Source organism: Salvelinus namaycush, chromosome 16, assembly GCF_016432855.1.
Source record: "Salvelinus namaycush isolate Seneca chromosome 16, SaNama_1.0, whole genome shotgun sequence".
Lineage (NCBI taxonomy): Eukaryota > Metazoa > Chordata > Actinopteri > Salmoniformes > Salmonidae > Salvelinus > Salvelinus namaycush.
In genome coordinates this window covers 40,389,885-40,411,274 of record NC_052322.1, presented here as the reverse complement: position 1 = coordinate 40,411,274, position 21,390 = coordinate 40,389,885, and the positions used below count along the sequence as shown (strand labels likewise).

Genomic DNA, 21,390 nt, shown 5'->3' with positions numbered 1-21,390 from the left:
CAATACCAAAGTAATTGCTGCAAACCATGAATTTCACTAAAGAAACGATTGCTGCTTTTAACATTGATTTATTGCCTCACACACATGTAAATGACAGCAAAAGAGAATATAATGTGTGGAAGTTAAGTGGAGAACCCTCCAACCTACACCCTGACCCCCTCAGTCTCTCAGAGGTTTCCTCCTTCAACAGGGAAGAGAAGGAAGCCACTGAAGGTGCTGAGGTTTTTGAAAGCATTACTGGTCACCTGGAAACCAGACGGTAGGACCAGGGAAACAGTGTCTCCTTTGGCCAGCTGCAGGGTGGCCCCGTTGGACGCAAAGTCTTCGTTGTCCCCCTTGTCCTGATACTCATAGACCAGAGCTACCTGCTCATTGTTCTTGTAAAGGGCCACCCCGATGTTGGCCTCACTTTTCCAGGCATAGGAGGTGAAAGTGAAGTAGTAGACTCCATGTACTGGTGCTGTGAATGCTCCTGTATGAGTAGACAAGGAAATTCATGAGAATATCTGATTTATAAGGCATTATTAAACAATTTATAACGACAAGTTATCCTACCCTAACGGTCCCGCTTTATTCGCCTTTTTTAAAGGTCCCGCTTTATTCGTAGTGTATCTTTATTACTCCTTTATAGAGCATGAAATACAGTTATAGATGATTTGTTACCCATTGATATGTAGTTCTTATAAAGCCAATATGTTATCTGGGAATGTCTCAGCCAGACAAAGCAATAATTATATGGGAAAATTTGGATGCATTGGGAGTTGTCTATGTAAATCGCAATAATATTTCAATGGCTGACCTGTCCTGGGGCTGAACGCGTTACCAACGTTGGTGATGACGTGAGAGTGGACCAGGTTGGTGTCTGCCTGGAAGGGCCCGGTGTGGCCGTAGCCCTGCTTGTCCTGGATAGGAGGTCTCAGGGCAGCTGAGAAGGCCACACCTACAGCTGAGTATAACAAAACATATAAATGAGTTGATTTCAGTAGATTTGACATTTACATTTTTTTGCGCCTATCACCCGCATACATGTTTAACGTGCAGTGGCTAAAGAGTAACACTTTATTTGGATAGTCCATGCTTTACAGAACTATCAGTAGCATTTCAACAAACTATATGCTAACTCTAGCTCTAACCTTAACCCCTACCCTAACCCTAAACTTAACCTTTACCCTTATTCTAAACCTAAACCTAACCCTAACCTTTACCCTTATTCTAAACCTAACCCTAAACTTAACCTTTACCCTTATTCTAAACCTAACCCTAACCTTTACCCTTATTCTAAACCTAACCCTAAACTTAACCTTTACCTTTATTCTAAACCTAACCCTAACCCTAACCTTTACCTTTATTCTAAACCTAACCCTAACCTTATCCTTAGCAAGCAGTTGCTTATCAACAGATTTGTTGATCGTATGACCATGTGTAGAGCATCTACAGATGAAACATCCAGACTATCCATAAAGTGTGAGTGGCTAAAGTTAGTTGATGTTTTTAGTGGCGGTTAAAAGAAAACCAAACCTATGTATCAAAGTTTATCTTGGCCCATTGATAGACAACTTTCAAGTTGAGTAACCATTTAACATTAATTTTTTTAAATACTTAACTTCCCTTTAAATTCAAATCAGCTTATTCAGTCATATCAGATAATTGATTACTGGCCATTGTTCTGTCATTGTTCATTTTCTGTGCACGTATATCATTTATATCTGGTGCATCTAGTTACTATTATATTAAGAAAAAATATATAAAATCCAAAGAGACTTACAGTTGCGTGACTTTCTCAAGTCCTCAACCTCCCTCCTCAGGTTCCCCACCTCGGCAGACAGACCAGAGAAAAGGGTAAAGAAAGGGCCACGGCTGTAATCAGAGATGGAGTGCTTGTTGGTGGAATCATCTGCCTGTCCATAAGACAGACAAACGATCACAATCAGCTGGAGAGGAAGCATCGTCTTCTTCGTCTTCTTCATCATTGTCTTCATCTGGACCTGCAAGCATCTGTGGAGTTGGGTCGTTCCAAGGACGTGTTTATAAAGGATGTCAGGACACATGTGACCAAAGTAAAGGACTTATTGGGAATTATATGTTGAGTGTGGACATTAGAAAGACATAAAGGTTTGTCAGTAATCTGAACTGGGACTATTCCCACCCTCTGTACAAGCACATTTGTTGTGCCTGGGCCAAATACATCATAAGAATCTACAAGAGCAAACTTCACCCTCATTTCCACAAAATCTTATCTTATCAACTGTTCAAATACAGGAAAACTTCTGTCAATTATTGTTTCATTTTCATCTTCTACTGATATGTAAATATAGTATCATGCTTTCAGTCAATGATATTCAGTCTTGTCGTCAATCCGACACATTGCACTGGACTGAGAATCTAGCTACAAGTCTGAAGGTGACACAACTGCCTCTAGTTCTCAGGTATCAAGACCGTGGCCACGTCCCAATTATCTCTCCTTCCTCCCAAAGCGTGCACTAGTTCACTTCCCTTCACTGACTTAACAGAAAATGACTGTTATAAGAAACATGGAAACACAACTCTATCCCGTACCTACACCAATCCACTGCGTTTGCATTTTGTTGGAAGTAGTGAACGACACATACAGATCACACACTCAGAACAAACAATAAATCAGTCACAAAGCAGGCCCTAACATGGAACCCACATGGCAAACAAAACGGAGGAAGACCCACCTGGAGACAGCACAGGACAGGAGATGAAGGCAGAGGGTCTGACATGGCAACGCCTGGAGCAGAACGCACAAGACCGAAAGGGATGGAGGCGATTCATCGATGGCCTGAAAATCAATGGGCTGTTTACCTCAAAGAATACAAAGGCCTAAGTAAGTAAGTGAACGAGTGGACACTTCAGGAGGAAGGAGATATTATTGGGAAGATAATATATAATTTGATATACTGAAGAATATACTTAACTGTCTTATGATTTATATTATCTTGTTTGATATTGTACATTTAATTGTTTATATCTAGGAAAGTCCCTGTGACTATGCATGCTACTTCTTGTCTAACCACGTCTCAATATGTCAGGCATTAGAGAGTTGATACTGAGAACTACAGGGTATAATTAATCAGTAAGGCCCGAGGGGGTGTGGTATATGGCCAATATACCACATCTAAGTGCTGTTCTCAGCACGACGCAATACGGAGTACCAGACAACTGCCCTTATATTGGTCATATACCACACCCCCTCGGGCCTAATTGCTATTATAAACTGATTACCAACATAATTTGAGCAATAAACATAAATGTTTTGTCATACTCATGGTATACGGTCTGATATACCACGTCGGTCAGCCAATCAGCATTCAGGGCTGGAACCACCCAGTTTATAATACTGTCGTGGCCAAAAGTTTTGAGAATGACACAAATATTAATTTTCACAAAGTCTGCTGCCTCAGTTTGTACGATGGCAATTTGCATATTCTCCAGAATGTTATGAAGAGTGATCAGATGAATTGCAATTAATTGCAAAGTCCCTATTTGCCATGCAAATTAACTGAATCCCCAAAAAACATTTCCACTGCATTTCAGGCCTGCCACAAAGGGACCAGCTGACATCATCTCAGTGATTCTCTCGTTAACACAGGTGTGAGTGTTGACGAGGACAAGGCTGGAGATCACTCTGTCATGCTAATTGAGTTTGAATGTCAGACTGGAAGCTTCAAAAGGAGGGTGGTGCTTGGAATTATTGTTCTTCCTCTGTCAACCATGGTTACCTGCAAGGAAACACGTGCCGTCATCATTGCTTTGCACAAAAAGGGCTTCACAGGCAAGGATATTGCTGCCAGTAAGATTGCACCTAAATCAACCATTTATCGGATCATCAAGAACTTCAAGGAGAGCGGTTCAATTGTTGTGAAGAATGCTTCAGGGCGCACAAGAAAGTCCAGCAAGCGCCAGGACCGTCTCCTAAAGTTGATTCAGCTGCGGGATTGGGGCACCACCAGTACAGAGCTTGCTCAGGAATGGCAGCAGGCAGGTGTGAGTGCATCTGCACACACAGTGAGGTGAAGACTTTTGGAGGCTGGCCTGGTGTCAAGAAGGGCAGCAAAGAAGCCACCTCTCTACAGGAAAAACATCAGGGACAGACAGTCATTTTCTCTGATGAATCCCCTTTCCGATTGTTTGGGGCATTCGGAAAAAAGCTTGTCCGAAGAAGACAAGGTGAGCGCTACCATCAGTCATGTGTCATGCCAACAGTAAAGCATCATGAGACCATTAATGTGTGGGGTTGCTTCTCAGCCAAGGGAGTGGGCTCACTCACAATTTTGCCTAAGAACACAGCCATGAATAAAGAATGGTACCAACACATCCTCCGAGAGCAACTTCTCCCAACCATCCAGGAACAGTTTGGTGACGAACAATTTTCCAGCATGATGGAGCACCTTGCCATAAGGCAAAAGTGGCTAACTAAGTGGCTTGGGGAACAAAACATCGATGGTTTGGGTCCATGGCCAGGAAACTCCCCAGACCTTAATCCCATTGAGAACTTGAGGTCAATCCTCAAGAGGCGGGTGCACAAACAAAACCCCAAAAATTCTGACCAACTCCAAGCATTGGTTATGCTAGAATGGGCTGCCATCAGTCAGGATGTGGCCCAGAAGTTTATTGACAGCATGCCAGGGCGGATTGCAGAGGTCTTGAAAAAGGGTCAACACTGCAAATATTGACTCTTTGCATCAACTTCATGTAATTGTCAATAAAAGCCTTTGACACTTATGAAATGCTTGTAATTATACGTCACTATTCCATAGTAACATCTGACAAAAATATCTAAAGACACTGAAGCAGCAAACTTTGGGGAAATTAATATTTGTGTCATTCTCAAAACTTTTGGCAACAACTGTATACCGAATGTCCAGAGCATCCTGAAGCTACATCTTATCTTTGACCCCTTACTCTGCTCCCGTTGTACCACTTGGTCTGATATCAGCCAGCTTTTTAGATTGGTTGTCTGTATTTTATTTCCTTCAAAAAATGGTTTATCTGGACCGATGTCCATGTGTCAGAGTACTAGGGCTTGTACCAATATTTACAGTGGTGTGTAAGTATGATTAGGGTGTTAAGGTTAAACAATGCGAGAACATTGGATTAGAATGAACCTACTATAAAGTCAAATATTTGTTTATCTATGGAGGTTTTCCTTGGAATGGAGGACTTATCTAAATGCTACTTCCTTGTGCAAATAACGCTTGAATATGAACATGAACAGATGTACTATGGCTTAGGATGGCGCTCTCTCTTGAGGAAAGTGCCTGTAACCAGGATGGATCCGTGGTAAGACAGATAGCAGAGGTCACCATCATCTTCATCCTCCTTTACATCTCACCATCATGATCAGCATGTTCACCAGTTCCAGCATCATCAACCACAAACCATTACTTCCATTTCATCACAGTTCTGTCAATTATCCACATGAGGGAGACCAAACTGAATGACATCAATTGTCAGACTTGTTTATTAGTAGCAGCAATGTACAAATGTAAGGAGAACATGTAAGGAAAACACATTATTTTTATGCTACTGCTGCTCTCTGTTCATCATATATGCATAGTCACTTTAACCATATCTACATGTACATACTACCTCAATCAGCCCGACTAAACAGTGCCTGTATGTAGCCTCGCTACTGTTATAGCCTGTATATAGCCTTGCTACTGTTATAGCCTGTATATAGCCTCGCTACCGTTATAGCCTGTATGTAGCCTCGCTACTGTTATAGCCTGTATATAGCCTCGCTACTGTTATAGCCTGTATATAGCCTCGCTACTGTTATAGCCTGTATGTAGCCTCGCTACTATTATAGCCTGTATATAGCCTCGCTACTGTTATAGCCTGTATGTAGCCTCGCTACTGTTATAGGCTGTATATAGCCTCGCTACTGTTATAGCCTGTATGTAGCCTCGCTACCGTTATAGCCTGTATGTAGCCTCGCTACTGTTATAGCCTGTATGTAGCCTCGCTACTGTTATAGCCTGTATATAGCCTCGCTACTGTTATAGCCTGTATATAGCCTCGCTACTGTTATAGCCTGTATATAGCCTCGCTACTGTTATAGCCTGTATATAGCCTCGCTACTGTTATAGCCTGTATGTAGCCTCGCTACTGTTATAGCCTGTATATAGCCTCGCTACTGTTATAGCCTGTATGTAGCCTCGCTACTGTTATAGCCTGTATATAGCCTCGCTACTGTTATAGCCTGTATGTAGCCTCGCTACTGTTATAGCCTGTATGTAGCCTCGCTACTGTTATAGCCTGTATATAGCCTCGCTGCTGTTATTTTTCACTGTCTTTTTTACTGTTTTTATTTCTTTACTTACCTATTGTTTACCTAATACCGTTTTTGCACTGTTGGTTAGAGCCTGTAAGTAAGCATTTCACTGTTGTATTCGGCGCACGTGACAAATAAACTTTGATTTGAAAAGAGGATCACGTGTAATGTTTTGTCTCTGACCCTGGGCCACACACAGTAAATACATTTGATTGAATGATTGATTGACTATCCAAACCAATGTACCTTTCTAGAGGCAGACATCCATGAGAAGTACACTACATACCACAGGAGGTTGGTGGCACCTTAATTGGGGAGGACGGGCTTTGTGGTAATGACTGGAGTAGTATAAGTGGAATGGTATCAAATACATCAAACACATGGTTTCCAGGTGTTTGATTTGTTTCCATTTTCTCCGTTCTGGCCATTATTATGAGCCGTTCTCCCCTCAGCAGCCTCCTGCAGTACAGGTACAAACCTAGATGAGCAGCCTCCTGCAGTACAGGTACAAACCTAGATGAGCAGCCTCCTGCAGTACAGGTACAAACCTAGATGAGCAGCCTCCTGCAGTACAGGTACAAACCTAGATGAGCAGCCTCCTGTAGTACAGGTACAAACCTAGATGAGCAGCCTCCTGCAGTACAGGTACAAACCTAGATGAGCAGCCTCCTGCAGTACAGGTACAAACCTAGATGAGCAGCCTCCTGCAGTACAGGTACAAACCTAGATGAGCAGCCTCCTGCAGTACAGGTACAAACCTAGATGAGCAGCCTCCTGCAGTACAGGTCCAAACCTAGATGACCAGCCTCCTGCAGTACAGGTACAAACCTAGATGAGCAGCCTCCTGTGTGTACATACCCTATGAAGACCTGAAAGGATTTCACTTAGCCTGTTGCTAGGATCTAAGCCACTATTGCTTATATCTATTCAGTCCTATCATACAGTGAGCAAAGCGTGCATGCGGGTGTAGTGGCTAGGTGTTGATGTCCAGAGGACTAGCTCCAGACGCCGTTGATGAGTAAAGCAACGGAGGAAAATAGACGGGATATGAATGAGGATGTGTATTTGGTCCGGGCAGACCAGAGCTGTGGCCTTATTATGCAGACTCAGAAGAAAAGACCAGGGAAGTGTCCCAATACTCAGACTCCTTCAGAGAACAGGTTTTATTTTTCACTGTAAGGTCAAGAGTAACACATTGCGTTGACTAGCAGATCCCCTTATGCACAGATCTAGGATCAGCAAGCGTAGCTTCCTGAGCCCCTAACGTTAACCATCGGGGGAAACTGCAAAACTGACCTTAGATCAGTGTCAAGGGGTAACAAACACGAATGGGGTAACTGGTTCAACAGGCCTTACATAGTACAGTTCAGCATCACCGTGGATATCTGCAGACCTGGGTTCAAATACTATTTCAAATATCTCAGTTACTCTCACATACATTTGAAGTAAGTATTAAGATATTGTTTATTTGAAAAGACAAGTAGTTTGTATTTGGAAAGTATTTGAAAATAGTCAAATATACTCCCATGCATTTAACCCGGGTATTTGAAAATAGTATTTGAAATAAGTATCCCTGGCTCATTTACAATGCCCTATGAGATAATGTAAGTTAAATGAACATGCACTTAAGTAAAACAATATATTGACTTAAGTCCATGTTAAGTCTATTTATCTCAAGTCTGAAGCAGGCCCTTAGTGACCTCCCCATGTCCTTCTGTTCAGTGACATTGGCAGGCAGAATTACATCAAACAAGGACTCCATCAGTGGAGGCTGCTGAGGGGAGGACAGCTCATAAATATGTCTGGAATGGAGTGAATGGAATGGTAACAAACACATAGAAACCATGTCTTTGATGTGTTCGGTGTGTTCCATTGATTCCATTCCAGACATTACTATGAGCCGTCCTCCCCTCAGCAGCCTCCACTGGACTCCATGGGTGATGTTGGAAATCCTTGTGTTTCACGGTGATGCTGTCAGTAGTATTGGTACAGGAGTGTGATCCTGTCCTGTAATCCTCCGCAAAGACAGGCTGGGAGGTTGTAATAAACCACACACACTTACTGCATGAAGGCTTCAAAGGAAGACAAAATATTTAAAGTATTTCATGAGAAAAACACTCCATCAAACTAAGGATTTTTATTTAGTGTTCACAACTATTTCACCCATCATTGCGCGAGTTCTGTGATGCACACACACCGAACCTCTTCGTAAACTCACACTCGCGTCACATCACACGCACTCCACTCCCCTTAAACTGTGTGGGGAAACTGTGAGGATGTTGTGTGACCACTAGGTGTCACCAAAGCACAGTAATACAGTGATAGTGAGGCTATGGCGTTATACTCCATCAAACCTCTCAAATCTAAAAAGAAAACATTTACTCTCCTAACTTTATTACATCACTGAAAAAGGGATGAATCTCTCCGGAACTCTACCATTTCATAATTAATCTGTTTTTTAGCAGGCGTCCTCTAATTCCGTCCTGATAGATACACGTACTATATTATCATACAGCCTTGGCCCGATTATCAATACAGAAATATTGCTCTGGTTTTCAAAATAAGGTTACCTGACTGAGTCTGCTGCCGTATCAAACCTGTACACTGCCTATATACAGACTGATGGATCATCTATGTACATGCTACATACTCTCACACTCTGAGTAGAAGTTGCCCTTAGGTACAGATCTAGGATCAGCTTATGCTCTCCAAATCCTGACTTTAACCAATAGGGGGGAAAGACATAACATAGTACTGACCCTAGATCAGAGTATAGGGACAACTTCATCCTGCTCACACTCTCCCACTCACAGACTCACTGACCTGTACACAACCTGACCACTTGTATACAAAACAGTCGTGTTTGGACCCTCTGGGGGGAATTCAATCTAAGTTCAATTCCAGCCTCAGTGTGTTTTGGTCCAGTGGTCTTAGTTCATCTGGTGCCTTCACAACACAGCAGACAACAGAGAGTAAATGCTCTAAAACTGGGGTTAAAACTAACTAAAAAGTAGCTGATAGGTTGCAAGAGGGTAGTCAATGAGGTCACTTCCTATGTTCTACCAATCACTGATCAGTAAACACTATGTGACTCCGCCCTTTCCTGTCCGCTCAAACTGCAGCCATTTCACAAACATGAGACGTCCATATTTCCCATGATATATCCATACAAACATGAGACGTCCATATATCCCATGATATATCCATACAAACATGAGACGTCCATATTTCCCATGATATATCCATACAAACATGAGACGTCCATATTTCCCATGATATATCCATACAAACATGAGACGTCCATATGTCCCATGATATATCCATACAAACATGAGACGTCCATATATCCCATGATATATCCATACAAACATGAGACGTCCATATTTCCCATGATATATCCATACAAACATGAGACGTCCATATTTCCCATGATATATCCATACAAACATGAGACGTCCATATGTCCCATGATATATCCATACAAACATGAGACGTCCATATTTCCCATGATATATCCATACAAACATGAGACGTCCATATTTCCCATGATATATCCATACAAACATGAGACGTCCATATATCCCATGATATATCCATACAAACATGAGACGTCCATATTTCCCATGATATATCCATACAAACATGAGACGTCCATATATCCCATGATATATCCATACAAACATGAGACGTCCATATGTCCCATGATATATCAATACAAACATGAGACGTCCATATGTCCCATGATATATCCATACAAACATGCTTTAGCTTCTAAAGGGGGGAGTGAAGTAAAGGGAATGGTTAGGTATTATTATTCTGAGGTTTCTCTTTAAACAGCACTTTAATCCACCCCCAGACTAACTGGAGGAGGGAGACAGATCCATGATCTGATCTGTTGACTGATTCATCATGTAGATGATAAAGTCATCCATACATCTTGTCTGAGCACAGAGCATGTAGTGGGCCATTTTCCAAGAAGCCCTCCTAAACAGGCGTGCCCTATGTTAAACTCTACAAGGGGAACATTTAGGCTACACTTCCTTTACCTTATAACCTAGCTAACCTCATGTTCCTGGCTTCTGGGGAACAAGACTACCTTACACCAAGATCCACAAAACTACACTACCCATAAGTCCTGAGCTTAAGGAATGTGCAACACGTTCTCAGTCAGTCACCAGGGTTTCCCACGGGAACACGGCCCGGTGACACAGAGAATTGCATTCTGGGAAATCATTGCTTGTACCTTATTACTAAAGAGTGAAAAGTATGGTCATATATACAGATTAGAAACAAAACAAAACTATATTGTGTGTGTGTGTGTGTATAAGAGTGTGTGTGTGTATAAGAGTGTGTGTGTGTGTGTATAAGAGTGTGTGTGTGTGTGTGTGTGTATAAGAGTGTGTGTGTGTGTGTGTGTATAAGGGTGTTTGAGTGGGGGGAGCGTTGTTGTGTTTTAGATTCAGTATCTAAGAGGTCAGATCAGGTGCAACAAGAACAGCTCAATGTTAATTAACTCTAAATGGAACATGACAACCAGGTAGTTGAGAATCAAGGTTGTCAGGGGTTCAGGGGTTTCTTCACACTGTTTTAACCCCCTCTGTCTTGTGAGGTGAACTTCTGGCGTGAAGTGTACCTGGGCATCAACAACCCTCCTGTATATTGCTCTGTTGTGTATCCCTATAGCGTGTCATAACAGTATCACATCACATCATACTGATAATAATCTCTTCATAATGCATTGTACTATTGTTGTGTATTGTGTAACTTAGTGTTTCCTAGTGTGCACTTCAGCATAGTGGCCTAGTGAAGTGCCCATTCTTGTTGACTTCTGTAGATACTGTACACTACTGTACACAAGAAGATAACTTTAGTGTCGTTAGTGTATGCTTGGTACCGTATTGGTAAAGTATTGGTACCGTATTGGTACCGTATTGGTACCGTATTCTGCCTGAGTGACTGATTGATGAGGTAATAGAATGGGGGATCAGGTGCTAGAGTCGACCTTCGGGATGCCAGGTCTGAGCACTGTAATGTACAAATGTGTGTGCGGGGGGGGGGGTATGCAATGGATTAAATAGTGAGATTCTCCAGGCTCAGTATGTAATCCATTCCATTCCATTCCAAATATGATTTGGAAACAATGGATTAGCATCCTATAGACACAATTCTATGCCTCGTGTGTATGTGTGCACGTGCATACATGTGTGTGTGGGGTAGAGAAATGGACACGTACGGCAGTAGGGTAGTTAGCTAGGGGTCGATGTTTCAGCTGTTGGCTGGGGTTAGGGCTTGAGGTGTTGGTTGGGGTTAGGGGTTGAGGTGTTGGTTGGGGTTAGGGGTTGAGGTGTTGGTTAGGGTTAGGGCTTGAGGTGTTGGTTGGGGTTAGGGGTTGAGGTGTTGGTTGGGGTTAGGGGTTGAGGTGTTGGTTAGGGTTAGGGGTTGAGGTGTTGGTTAGGGTTAGGGGTTGAGGTGTTGGTTAGGGTTAGGGGTTGAGGTGTTGGTTATGGTTAGGGGTTGAGGTGTTGGTTAGGGTTAGGGATTGAGGTGTTGGTTAGGGTTAGGGGTTGAGGTGTTGGTTGGGGTTAGGGGTTGAGGTGTTGGTTGGGGTTAGGGGTTGAGGTGTTGGTTGGGGTTAGGGGTTGAGGTGTTGGTTAAGGTTAGGGGTTGAGGTGTTGAGGTGTTGGTTAGGGGTCAAGGTTAGGGCTTATGGTTAGGGGTTGAGGTGTTGGTTAGGGTTAGGGATTGAGGTGTTGGTTAGGGTTAGGGGTTGAGGTGTTGGTTGGGGTTAGGGGTTGAGGTGTTGGTTGGGGTTAGGGGTTGAGGTGTTGGTTAAGGTTAGGGGTTGAGGTGTTGGTTAGGGGTCAAGGTTAGGGCTTATGGTTAGGGTGTGATATGAAAAAGCAGAGTTCTACAGCTCAGTCTAGACTATAGAAAGAAAGAGGGAGAGAGGATCCCTCCCTCACTTTAAACATGCCAGTTCTATATCCTGGTGGTGCAGAGGCTCGCATTCCCCACCCCCCTCATCCCTCCCTCCCTCCCTCACTTTAAACATGCCCATTCTCTAGCCTGGGGGTGCAGAGGCTCACATTCCCCACCCCCCTCATCCCTCCCCCCCTCACTTTAAACATGCCCATTCTCTAGCCTGGGGGTGCAGAGGCTCACATTCCCCACCCCCCTCATACCCCCCCCACTCCCGTTAGAGCTCACTGATACAGCAAATCCTGTTCAAACCATATCCACTCAGCTTAGTCCAAAGCGACCCTAATCACTGCTGTACTCTGAGCAGTAGAAGAAGCAGCACGGAGGATCGCTCTTCTCATCTTCCTCTTCTTACATATTCACCTTCATGTTAAATTCCTCAAGTCTTCTCATCCTCTGGCTTCATTATGTTAAGTCCTTTGTTTTCTCCATTTATTGTTCCTCAGTCTTGTGTTGTTGACTTGTTGTTTTTGTTTTGGGTAGTACTGTGTGTTTTCTCTCCTTCTGTGTGTGTGTGTGTGGCAGGGTGTGTGTTGGATTCTTCGGGGTGAGTGTGTGTGGCAGGGTGTGTGTTGGACTCCTTCGGTGTGTGTGGCGGGGTTGGTGTGTGTGTGTTTGTGTGACAGTTCCGTACGTCACTGTCCTCCTCACAACCCCCCCTCCCCCCCAACCCCACCGACACTAAAACAACACACTTTGCCTCCTACTCTTCCCCTGGGCTGAGAGACAGAGACAGACAGAGAGAGAGAGAGGATGGGGGAAAAGGGATAAGATGATGAATAGAAAGGGAAAGAACAAAAGAAAGAAACATAATATATTAGCACGGTGTTAAACAGACAGGTACCACCCCACACAGACAGGTACTACCCCACACAGACAGGTACCACCCCACACAGACAGGTACCACCCCACACAGACAGGTACCACCCCACACAGACAGGTACCACCCCACACAGACAGGTACCACCCCACACAGACAGGTACTACCCCACACAGACAGGTACCACCCCACACAGACAGGTACCACCCCACACAGACAGGTACCACCCCACACAGACAGGTACCACCCCACACAGACAGGTACTACCCCACACAGACAGGTACCACCCCACACAGACAGGTACCACCCCACACAGACAGGTACCACCCCACACAGACAGGTACTACCCCACACAGACAGGTACCACCCCACACAGACAGGTACCACCCCACACAGACAGGTACCACCCCACACAGACAGGTACCACCCCACACAGACAGATACTACCCCACACAGACAGGTACTACCCCACACAGACCGGTACCACCCCACACAGACAGGTACCACCCCACACAGACAGGTACCACCCCACACAGACAGGTACTACCCCACACAGACAGGTACCACCCCACACAGACAGGTACTACCCCACACAGACAGGTACCACCCCACACAGACAGGTACCACCCCACACAGACAGGTACTACCCCACACAGACAGGTACCACCCCACACAGACAGGTACCACCCCACACAGACAGGTACCACCCCACACAGACAGGTACCACCCCACACAGACAGGTACCACCCCACACAGACAGGTACCACCCCACACAGACAGGTACCACCCCACACAGACAGGTACCACCCCACACAGACAGGTACCACCCCACACAGACAGGTACTACCCCACACAGACAGGTACCACCCCACACAGACAGGTACCACCCCACACAGACAGGTACCACCCCACACAGACAGGTACCACCCCACACAGACCGGTACCACCCCACACAGACAGGTACCACCCCACACAGACCGGTACCACCCCACACAGACAGGTACCACCCCACACAGACCGGTACCACCCCACACAGACAGGTACCACCCCACACAGACATGTACCACCCCACACAGACAGGTACCACCCCACACAGACAGGTACCACCCCACACAGACCGGTACCACCCCACACAGACAGGTACCACCCCACACAGACTGGTACCACCCCACACAGACAGGTACCACCCCACACAGACATGTACCACCCCACACAGACAGGTACCACCCCACACAGACAGGTACCACCCCACACAGACAGGTACCACCCCACACAGACAGGTACCACCCCACACAGACAGGTACCACCCCACACAGACAGGTACCACCCCACACAGACAAAGAGGATCGAAACTTCCATCTCTGAAATACAAGTTCATCCAAAACATTTGATGTCAAGTTTGATTTATCCGAGTTCTCCTTAACAGTAGCTCAACATGCACAAAACCAGAACTGTACGAAAAACAACAACACAAAGTCATCTCAAGAACTCTGTCACACACACACACACACACACACACACACACACACACACACACACACACACACACACACACACACACACACACACACACACACACTGCACCCTGTGGTCACACACACACACACTGCACCCTGTGGTCACACACACTTACAGACAAAACACAAAGGCTACATCTCCCTCTGCAGGAACCTGAACAGAGCTGCAAACATAAAGAGTTTCAATCAAAATGTCTCCTCTCGCTCCCATCCTTCCCAGAATGCCTTCTGTTTGACCTTTCACCCCAACCTCACTGAAATAGAACACTGGGAGGTTTCTCTCTCAGAGAAAAGTACAAAGAAGGTAAATGGTGGAATGATGAACAGAAAAACATGGGCATCGAGAACAGAAGGAGAGAGAGAGAAAGACAGGGAGTCAAGGATGGAGAAGAACATCGGTGGTAAAGTACAGGGGAAGATGGGAAAGAGAGGACATCACCCAGGCAACAAGAAGAACCAGAGAATAAGTAAACAGGGAATATAAGGCAGTATGTCTGAAGGGGACAGAAACACAGTTCATACAGAGTTATTACAAGTGGAGAATAGAATAGGCACAGATAAGCAGTGGACAGAAAGATAGACATCGGGACATACAGAAAGACATCTGAACTGAAAGTGAGGAAAATGAAGTGAAAGTGAGAGAGAGCATGTATTTACCAGAATGGGAGGGGCAACTCAGCCTGTGGAGGGGGAGGAGAGGCCGTGACTCTGAGCCCTGGGATTGGCTCCTTCTCTCTGGAAGTACTGCGAGGGGGCGGAGCCTAGCTTATGGGCCACTGCTATTTAGGGAGGGGGGGGCAAGGTGGTGGTGGTGGGGGGGGCACATGAGAGAGAGACAGAGACAGAGAGAGAGAGAGAGAGAGGAAGAGAGAGAGGCAGGGGGAGAAGGGGGAGGTGTTTGGTGTTGTCAGAGGCACACGGGAGGAGGAAAGAAATAGAGAGAGGCAGGAAGAGAAGAGAGAAACACACAGAGAGAGTGAGACAGAGTGGTAGAGGCAGATGTCAATACGGCACACCAGAGAGCATACAGTGGGGCAAAAAAGTATTTAGTCAGCCACCAATTGTGCAAGTTCTCCCACTTAAAAAGATGAGAGAGGCCTGTAATTTTCATCATAGGTACACTTCAACTATGACAGACAAAATGAGAGAAAAAAATCCAGAAAATCACATTGTAGGATTTTTAATGAATTTATTTGCAAATTATGGTGGAAAATAAGTATTTGGTCACCTACAAACAAGCAAGATTTCTGGCTCTCACAGACCTGTATTCTTTAAGAGGCTCCTCTGTCCTCCACTCGTTACCTGTATTAATGGCACATGTTTGAACTTGTTATCAGTATAAAAGACACCTGTCCACAACCTCAAACAGTCACACTCCAAACTCCACTATGGCCAAGACCAAAGAGCTGTCAAAGGACACCAGAAACAAAATTGTAGACCTGCACCAGGCTGGGAAGACTGAATCTGCAATAGGTAAGCAGCTTGGTTTGAAGAAATCAACTGTGGCAGCAATTATTAGGAAATGGAAGACATACAAGACCACTGATAATCTCCCTCGATCTGGGGCTCCACGCAAGATCTCACCCCGTGGGGTCAAAATGATCACAAGAACGGTGAGCAAAAATCCCAGAACCACACGGGGGGACCTAGTGAATGACCTGCAGAGAGCTGGGACCAAAGTAACAAAGCCTACCATCAGTAACACACTACGCCGCCAGGGACTTAAATCCTGCAGTGCCAGATGTGTCCCCCTGCTTAAGCCAGTACATGTCCAGGCCCGTCTGAAGTTTGCTAGAGAGCATTTGGATGATCCAGAAGAAGATTGGGAGAATGTCATATGGTCAGATGAAACCAAAATATAACTTTTTGGGAAAAACTCAACTCGTCGTGTTTGGAGGACAAAGAATGCTGAGTTGCATCCAAAGAACACCATACCTACTGTGAAGCATGGGGGTGGAAACATCATGCTTTGGGGCTGTTTTTCTGCAAAGGGACCAGGACGACTGATCCGTGTAAAGGAAAGAATGAATGGGGCCATGTATCGTGAGATTTTGAGTGAAAACCTCCTTCCATCAGCAAGGGCATTGAAGATGAAACGTGGCTGGGTCTTTCAGCATGACAATGATCCCAAACACACCGCCCGGGCAACAAAGGAGTGGCTTCGTAAGAAGCATTTCAAGGTCCTGGAGTGGCCTAGCCAGTCTCCAGATCTCAACCCCATAGAAAATCTTTGGAGGGAGTTGAAAGTCCGTGTTGCCCAGCAACAGCCCCAAAACATCACTGCTCTAGAGGAGATCTGCGTGGAGGAATGGGCCAAAATACCAGCAACAGTGTGTGAAAACCTTGTGAAGACTTACAGAAAACGTTTGACCTCTGTCATTGCCAACAAAGGGTATATAACAAAGTATTGAGATAAACTTTTGTTATTGACCAAATACTTATTTTCCACCATAATTTGCAAATAAATTCATTAAAAATCCTACAATGTGATTTTCTGGATTTTTTTCTCTCATTTTGTCTGTCATAGTTGAAGTGTACCTATGATGAAAATTACAGGCCTCTCTCATCTTTTTAAATGGGAGAACTTGCACAATTGGTGGCTGACTAAATACTTTTTTGCCCCACTGTAGTTCACACTAGCATGGAGTAGATGGTGTGAACCAGGCATGGCTCTGCAAATCACAAGACAGAGTCCCAAGAGACGGTGTGTGACACATTATGACCACACTGCAATATGAGAAACACAGAAAGCTCATAGACAGAGAGAGAGGCACAGAGACAGAGAGAGAGGCACAGAGACAGAGAGAGAGGCACAGAGACAGCAACATACATCAACAGAGATGAAGCGATATAGACACATAACAAATATATATACAGTACTGTGCAAAAGTTTTGGGCAGGTGTGAAAAAATGCTTTAAAGTAAGAATTCTTTCAAAAATAGACATGTTAATAGATTATATTTATCAATTAACTAAATGCAAAGTGAGTGAACAGAAGAAAAATCTAGATCAAATCCATATTTGGTGTGACCACCCCTTGGCTTCAAAACAGCATAAATTCTTGTCGGTACACTTGCACAAAGTCAGGGATTTTGTAGGCATGATCATCAATTCAATATGTAGGTTGAAACACAATCATTAACAGAAACAGAAACAGCTGTGTAGGAGGAATAAAACTGGGCGAGGAACAGCCAAACTTAGCTAACAACAGTTTACTGTCAAAGGTCATACACCATGGCAACACTGAGCCCAGCAACAAGACACTAGGTAGTTATACTGCATCAGCAAGGTTTCTCCCAGGCAGACATGTCAAGGCAGACAGGGGTTTCCAGATGTGCTGTCCAAGCTCTTTTGAAAAAGCACAAAGAAAGGGGCAACGTTGAGGACCGTAGACGCAGTGGTTGGCCAAGGAGACTTACTGCAGCAGATGAAAGACACATCAAGCTTACTTCCCTTCACAACCGGAAGATGTCCAGCAGTGCCATCAGCTCAGAACTGGCAGAAAACAGTGGGACCCTGGTACACCCATCTACTGTCTGGAGAAGTCTGGTCAGAAGAGGCCTTCATGGAAGACTTGCGGCCAAAAAGTCACACCTCCGACATGGTAACAAGGCCAAGCGACTCAACTATGCAGGAAAACACAGGAACTGGGTGCAGAAAAATGGCAGCAGGTGCTCTGGACTGATGAGTCAAAATGTGAAATATTGGCTGTAGCAGAAGGCAGTTTATTCGCTGAGGGGCTGGAGAGCGGTACACAAATGAGTGACTGCAGGCAAGTGAAGCATGGTGGAGGTTCCTTGCAAATTTGGGGCTGCATTTCTGCAAATGGAGTTGGGGATTTGGTCAGAATGAATGGTCTCCTCAATGCTGAGAAGTACAGGCAGATACTTATCCATTATGCAAAAAAAATCTATACCATCAGGGAAGGCATCTGATTGGCCCCAAATGTATTCTGCAGCATGACAACGACCCCAAACATACAGTGAAAGTCATTAAGAACTATCTTCAGCGTAAAGAAGAACAAGGAGTCCTGGAAGTGATGGTACGGCCCCCACAGAGCCCTGATCTCAACATAATTGAGTCTGTCTGGGATTACATGAAGAGAGAGAAGCAACTTAGACTGCCTAAATCCACAGAAGACCTGTGGTTAGTTCTCCAGGATGTTGGGGCCAACCTACCTGCCGAGTTCCTTCAAAAACTGTGTGCAAGTGTACCTACAATAATCGATGCCGTTTTGAAGCCAAGGGGTGGTCACACCAAATATGGATATGATGAATATTTTTCTGTTCACTCACTTTGCATTTAGTTAATTGATAAATATCATCTATTAACATGTTTATTTTTGAAAGCGTTCTTACTTTATAGCATTTTTTCACACCTGCCTAAAACCCTTTCACAGAACTGTAAATATATATATATATAGAGAGAGAGAAAGTATGCAGGAGACAGGCTCATATGGCTTGAGACACTCCAGATTTCCTATTTCTACTCCAACTATTGTCCCCCCCAACCCACCTCTCTAACCCACCTCTCTAACCCCAGCAGGGCTCACCTGACTCTGGGAAGGTTGAAGACCTCTTCCCTGGGTCTCTCTGGAGCTGAATGTTCTTCACAGAGAAGATGGAGGAGGCTGAAATGAGGGAGACACATCAGGGAAAGAGTGTCACATCTACCTTTTCTCTCAGACACGCTGCGAGCCAGGCGTGGTCGTGGAGTAGAGTGGGTTTGGCGTGGGTTTGTTGATATACTTTGTTGGTTAAGGTTTGGCATGGGTTTGTTGATATACTTTGTTGGTTAAGGTTTGGCATGGGTTAGTTGATATACTTTGTTGGTTAAGGTTTGGCATGGGTTAGTTGATATACTTTGTTGGTTAAGGTTTGGCATGGGTTTGTTGATATACTTTGTTGGTTAAGGTTTGGCATGGGTTAGTTGATATACTTTGTTGGTTAAGGTTTGGCATGGGTTAGTTGATATACTTTGTTGGTTAAGGTTTGGCATGGGTTTGTTGATATACTTTGTTGGTTAAGGTTTGGCATGGGTTTGTTGATATACTTTGTTGGTTAAGGTTTGGCATGGGTTAGTTGATATACTTTGTTGGTTAAGGTTTGGCATGGGTTAGTTGATATACTTTGTTGGTTAAGGTTTGGCATGGGTTAGTTGATATACTTTGTTGGTTAAGGTTTGGCATGGGTTTGTTGATATACTTTGTTGGTTAAGGTTTGGCATGGGTTAGTTGATATACTTTGTTGGTTAAGATACGGTGTATAGATGTAGTGGGGTTATGTAAGGTTGAGCTGAAGACTCACTGTCAGACAGTGTCTGAACCTGCTCCCCCAGGCTCCTGAAGTATGGATGTCTCAGAGCCTCCTCAGCCGATACACGCTTCATCGGCTCAAACTAGAGCGAGAGAGAGAGAGACAGAGAGAGAGAGAGACAGAGAGAGAGAGACAGAGAGAGAGAGAGAGAGACAGAGAGAGAGAGAGAGAGAGAGAGAGAGAGAGAGAGAGAGAGAGAGAGAGAGAGAGAGAGAGAGAGAGAGAGAGAGAGAGACAGAGAGAGAGAGAGAGAGACAGAGAGAGAGAGAGAGAGAGGGGGGGGGGGTCATATATTTACATTGGTCTGTGTCTAAAGTGAACACATGAATTGTTTTAGGATTTTGTCCTCCATACTTGTTCCGTCCTTCCATCTTACCTGTAGTAGCAGTGAAAGAAGGTCATGTCCATCACTGTCTATCCTAGAAGAGAGGAAATGGGGGAGGAAGAGAGAGAGGGAAAGAGAGAGGGGGGTTTTAGAGCACAAAAACAACACTGTTGAAGGATGACCGATTCCTACAGTGAAGGACATACAGTAGCTGTACTTTGATGCCTGTGTGTTCAGGTGTGACTACAGTTCCCATTAATGAATCAATCTCACCTACAGATAATAGACTGACAACCAGTGGTTTACACAGACACACACAGACCTGGGTGCGTGGTTGACCAGGGGCTCAGCGTGGTAACGGGGGAACTTGTAGGTCTTAAACTCCTCGCTGGTGGTAATCCCAGGCCAGGTCAACTCTGTTGGTGTGCCTGACAGACAGACAGACAGACAGACAGACAGACAGACAGACAGACAGACAGACAGACAGACAGACAGACAGACAGACAGACAGACAGACAGACAGACAGACAGACAGACAGACAGACAGACAGACAGACAGACAGACAGAGAAAGCGTCAGTCAATATATCTGCATGTACACACACACACACTATACACAGTGTATATCCACTGCCTGTGCAGTCTTGCTGCTCACCTAGGATACGGAATATCAAGTGCAGCTCATCCTCCACTGTGGAGCCAGGGAACAGTGGTCTGCCTGTCATCATCTCATAGAAGATACAACCCACTCCCCTACACAAGGGCAGAGAGAACCACAGTTAGAAGACAGTGCACTCCCTTTTCAACCATGTTAGAGCACACTTAAAGCCCATCAGAATGGTGCTGGAGGAAGTGGTGATGTCACATCCTAGTGCTTTACAATACATTATCTCCCTGAGGGAGCACAGAGATGGAGATAATTCTACTTTGTGTGTATGTGCATGCGTGTGTGTGTGTGTGTGTGTGTGTGTGGGTGTGTGCATGCGTGTAAGTAAATAAGTAAGTAAGAAAAGCACAGTCAAAAGAGAGTCGAGGGGCACCGATGAGAAGTGCATTAGACTGAGACAAAGCAGGAGAGAGAGAGAGACAGAGAGGGAGAGAGATAGGGAGGGAGAGAAAGAGAGAGAGAGAAATAGG

At 44.8% G+C, this 21,390-nt stretch overlaps 2 protein-coding genes across 2 annotated transcripts in view; both read right to left on the bottom strand.

The window, feature by feature from the left end:
• Positions 1-101: 101 nt before the first annotated feature.
• LOC120060787 (complement C1q tumor necrosis factor-related protein 3-like) lies at positions 102-1,979 on the bottom strand. Its single transcript, XM_039010210.1, has 3 exons — positions 1,766-1,979; positions 800-946; positions 102-472 (listed from the first exon to the last, which is right to left on the bottom strand). The coding sequence occupies exons 1-3, from the start codon at positions 1,977-1,979 to the stop codon at positions 168-170; spliced, it is 666 nt and encodes a 221-aa protein (XP_038866138.1). The 3' UTR covers positions 102-167.
• Positions 1,980-12,494: 10,515 nt separating this feature from the next.
• The window catches only part of LOC120061439 (cyclin-dependent kinase 17-like), an 85,340-nt gene continuing 76,444 nt past the window's right edge, over positions 12,495-21,390 (bottom strand). The window contains exons 11-17 of the mRNA XM_039011247.1: positions 20,909-21,006; positions 20,577-20,682; positions 20,306-20,348; positions 19,921-20,011; positions 19,167-19,244; positions 15,272-15,393; positions 12,495-12,996 (exon numbers count right to left, since the gene is read on the bottom strand). Of these exons, the coding sequence (XP_038867175.1) occupies positions 15,290-15,393; positions 19,167-19,244; positions 19,921-20,011; positions 20,306-20,348; positions 20,577-20,682; positions 20,909-21,006 (520 nt within the window). The 3' untranslated portion in view covers positions 12,495-12,996; positions 15,272-15,289. The remainder of the gene's footprint in view (positions 12,997-15,271; positions 15,394-19,166; positions 19,245-19,920; positions 20,012-20,305; positions 20,349-20,576; positions 20,683-20,908; positions 21,007-21,390) is intronic.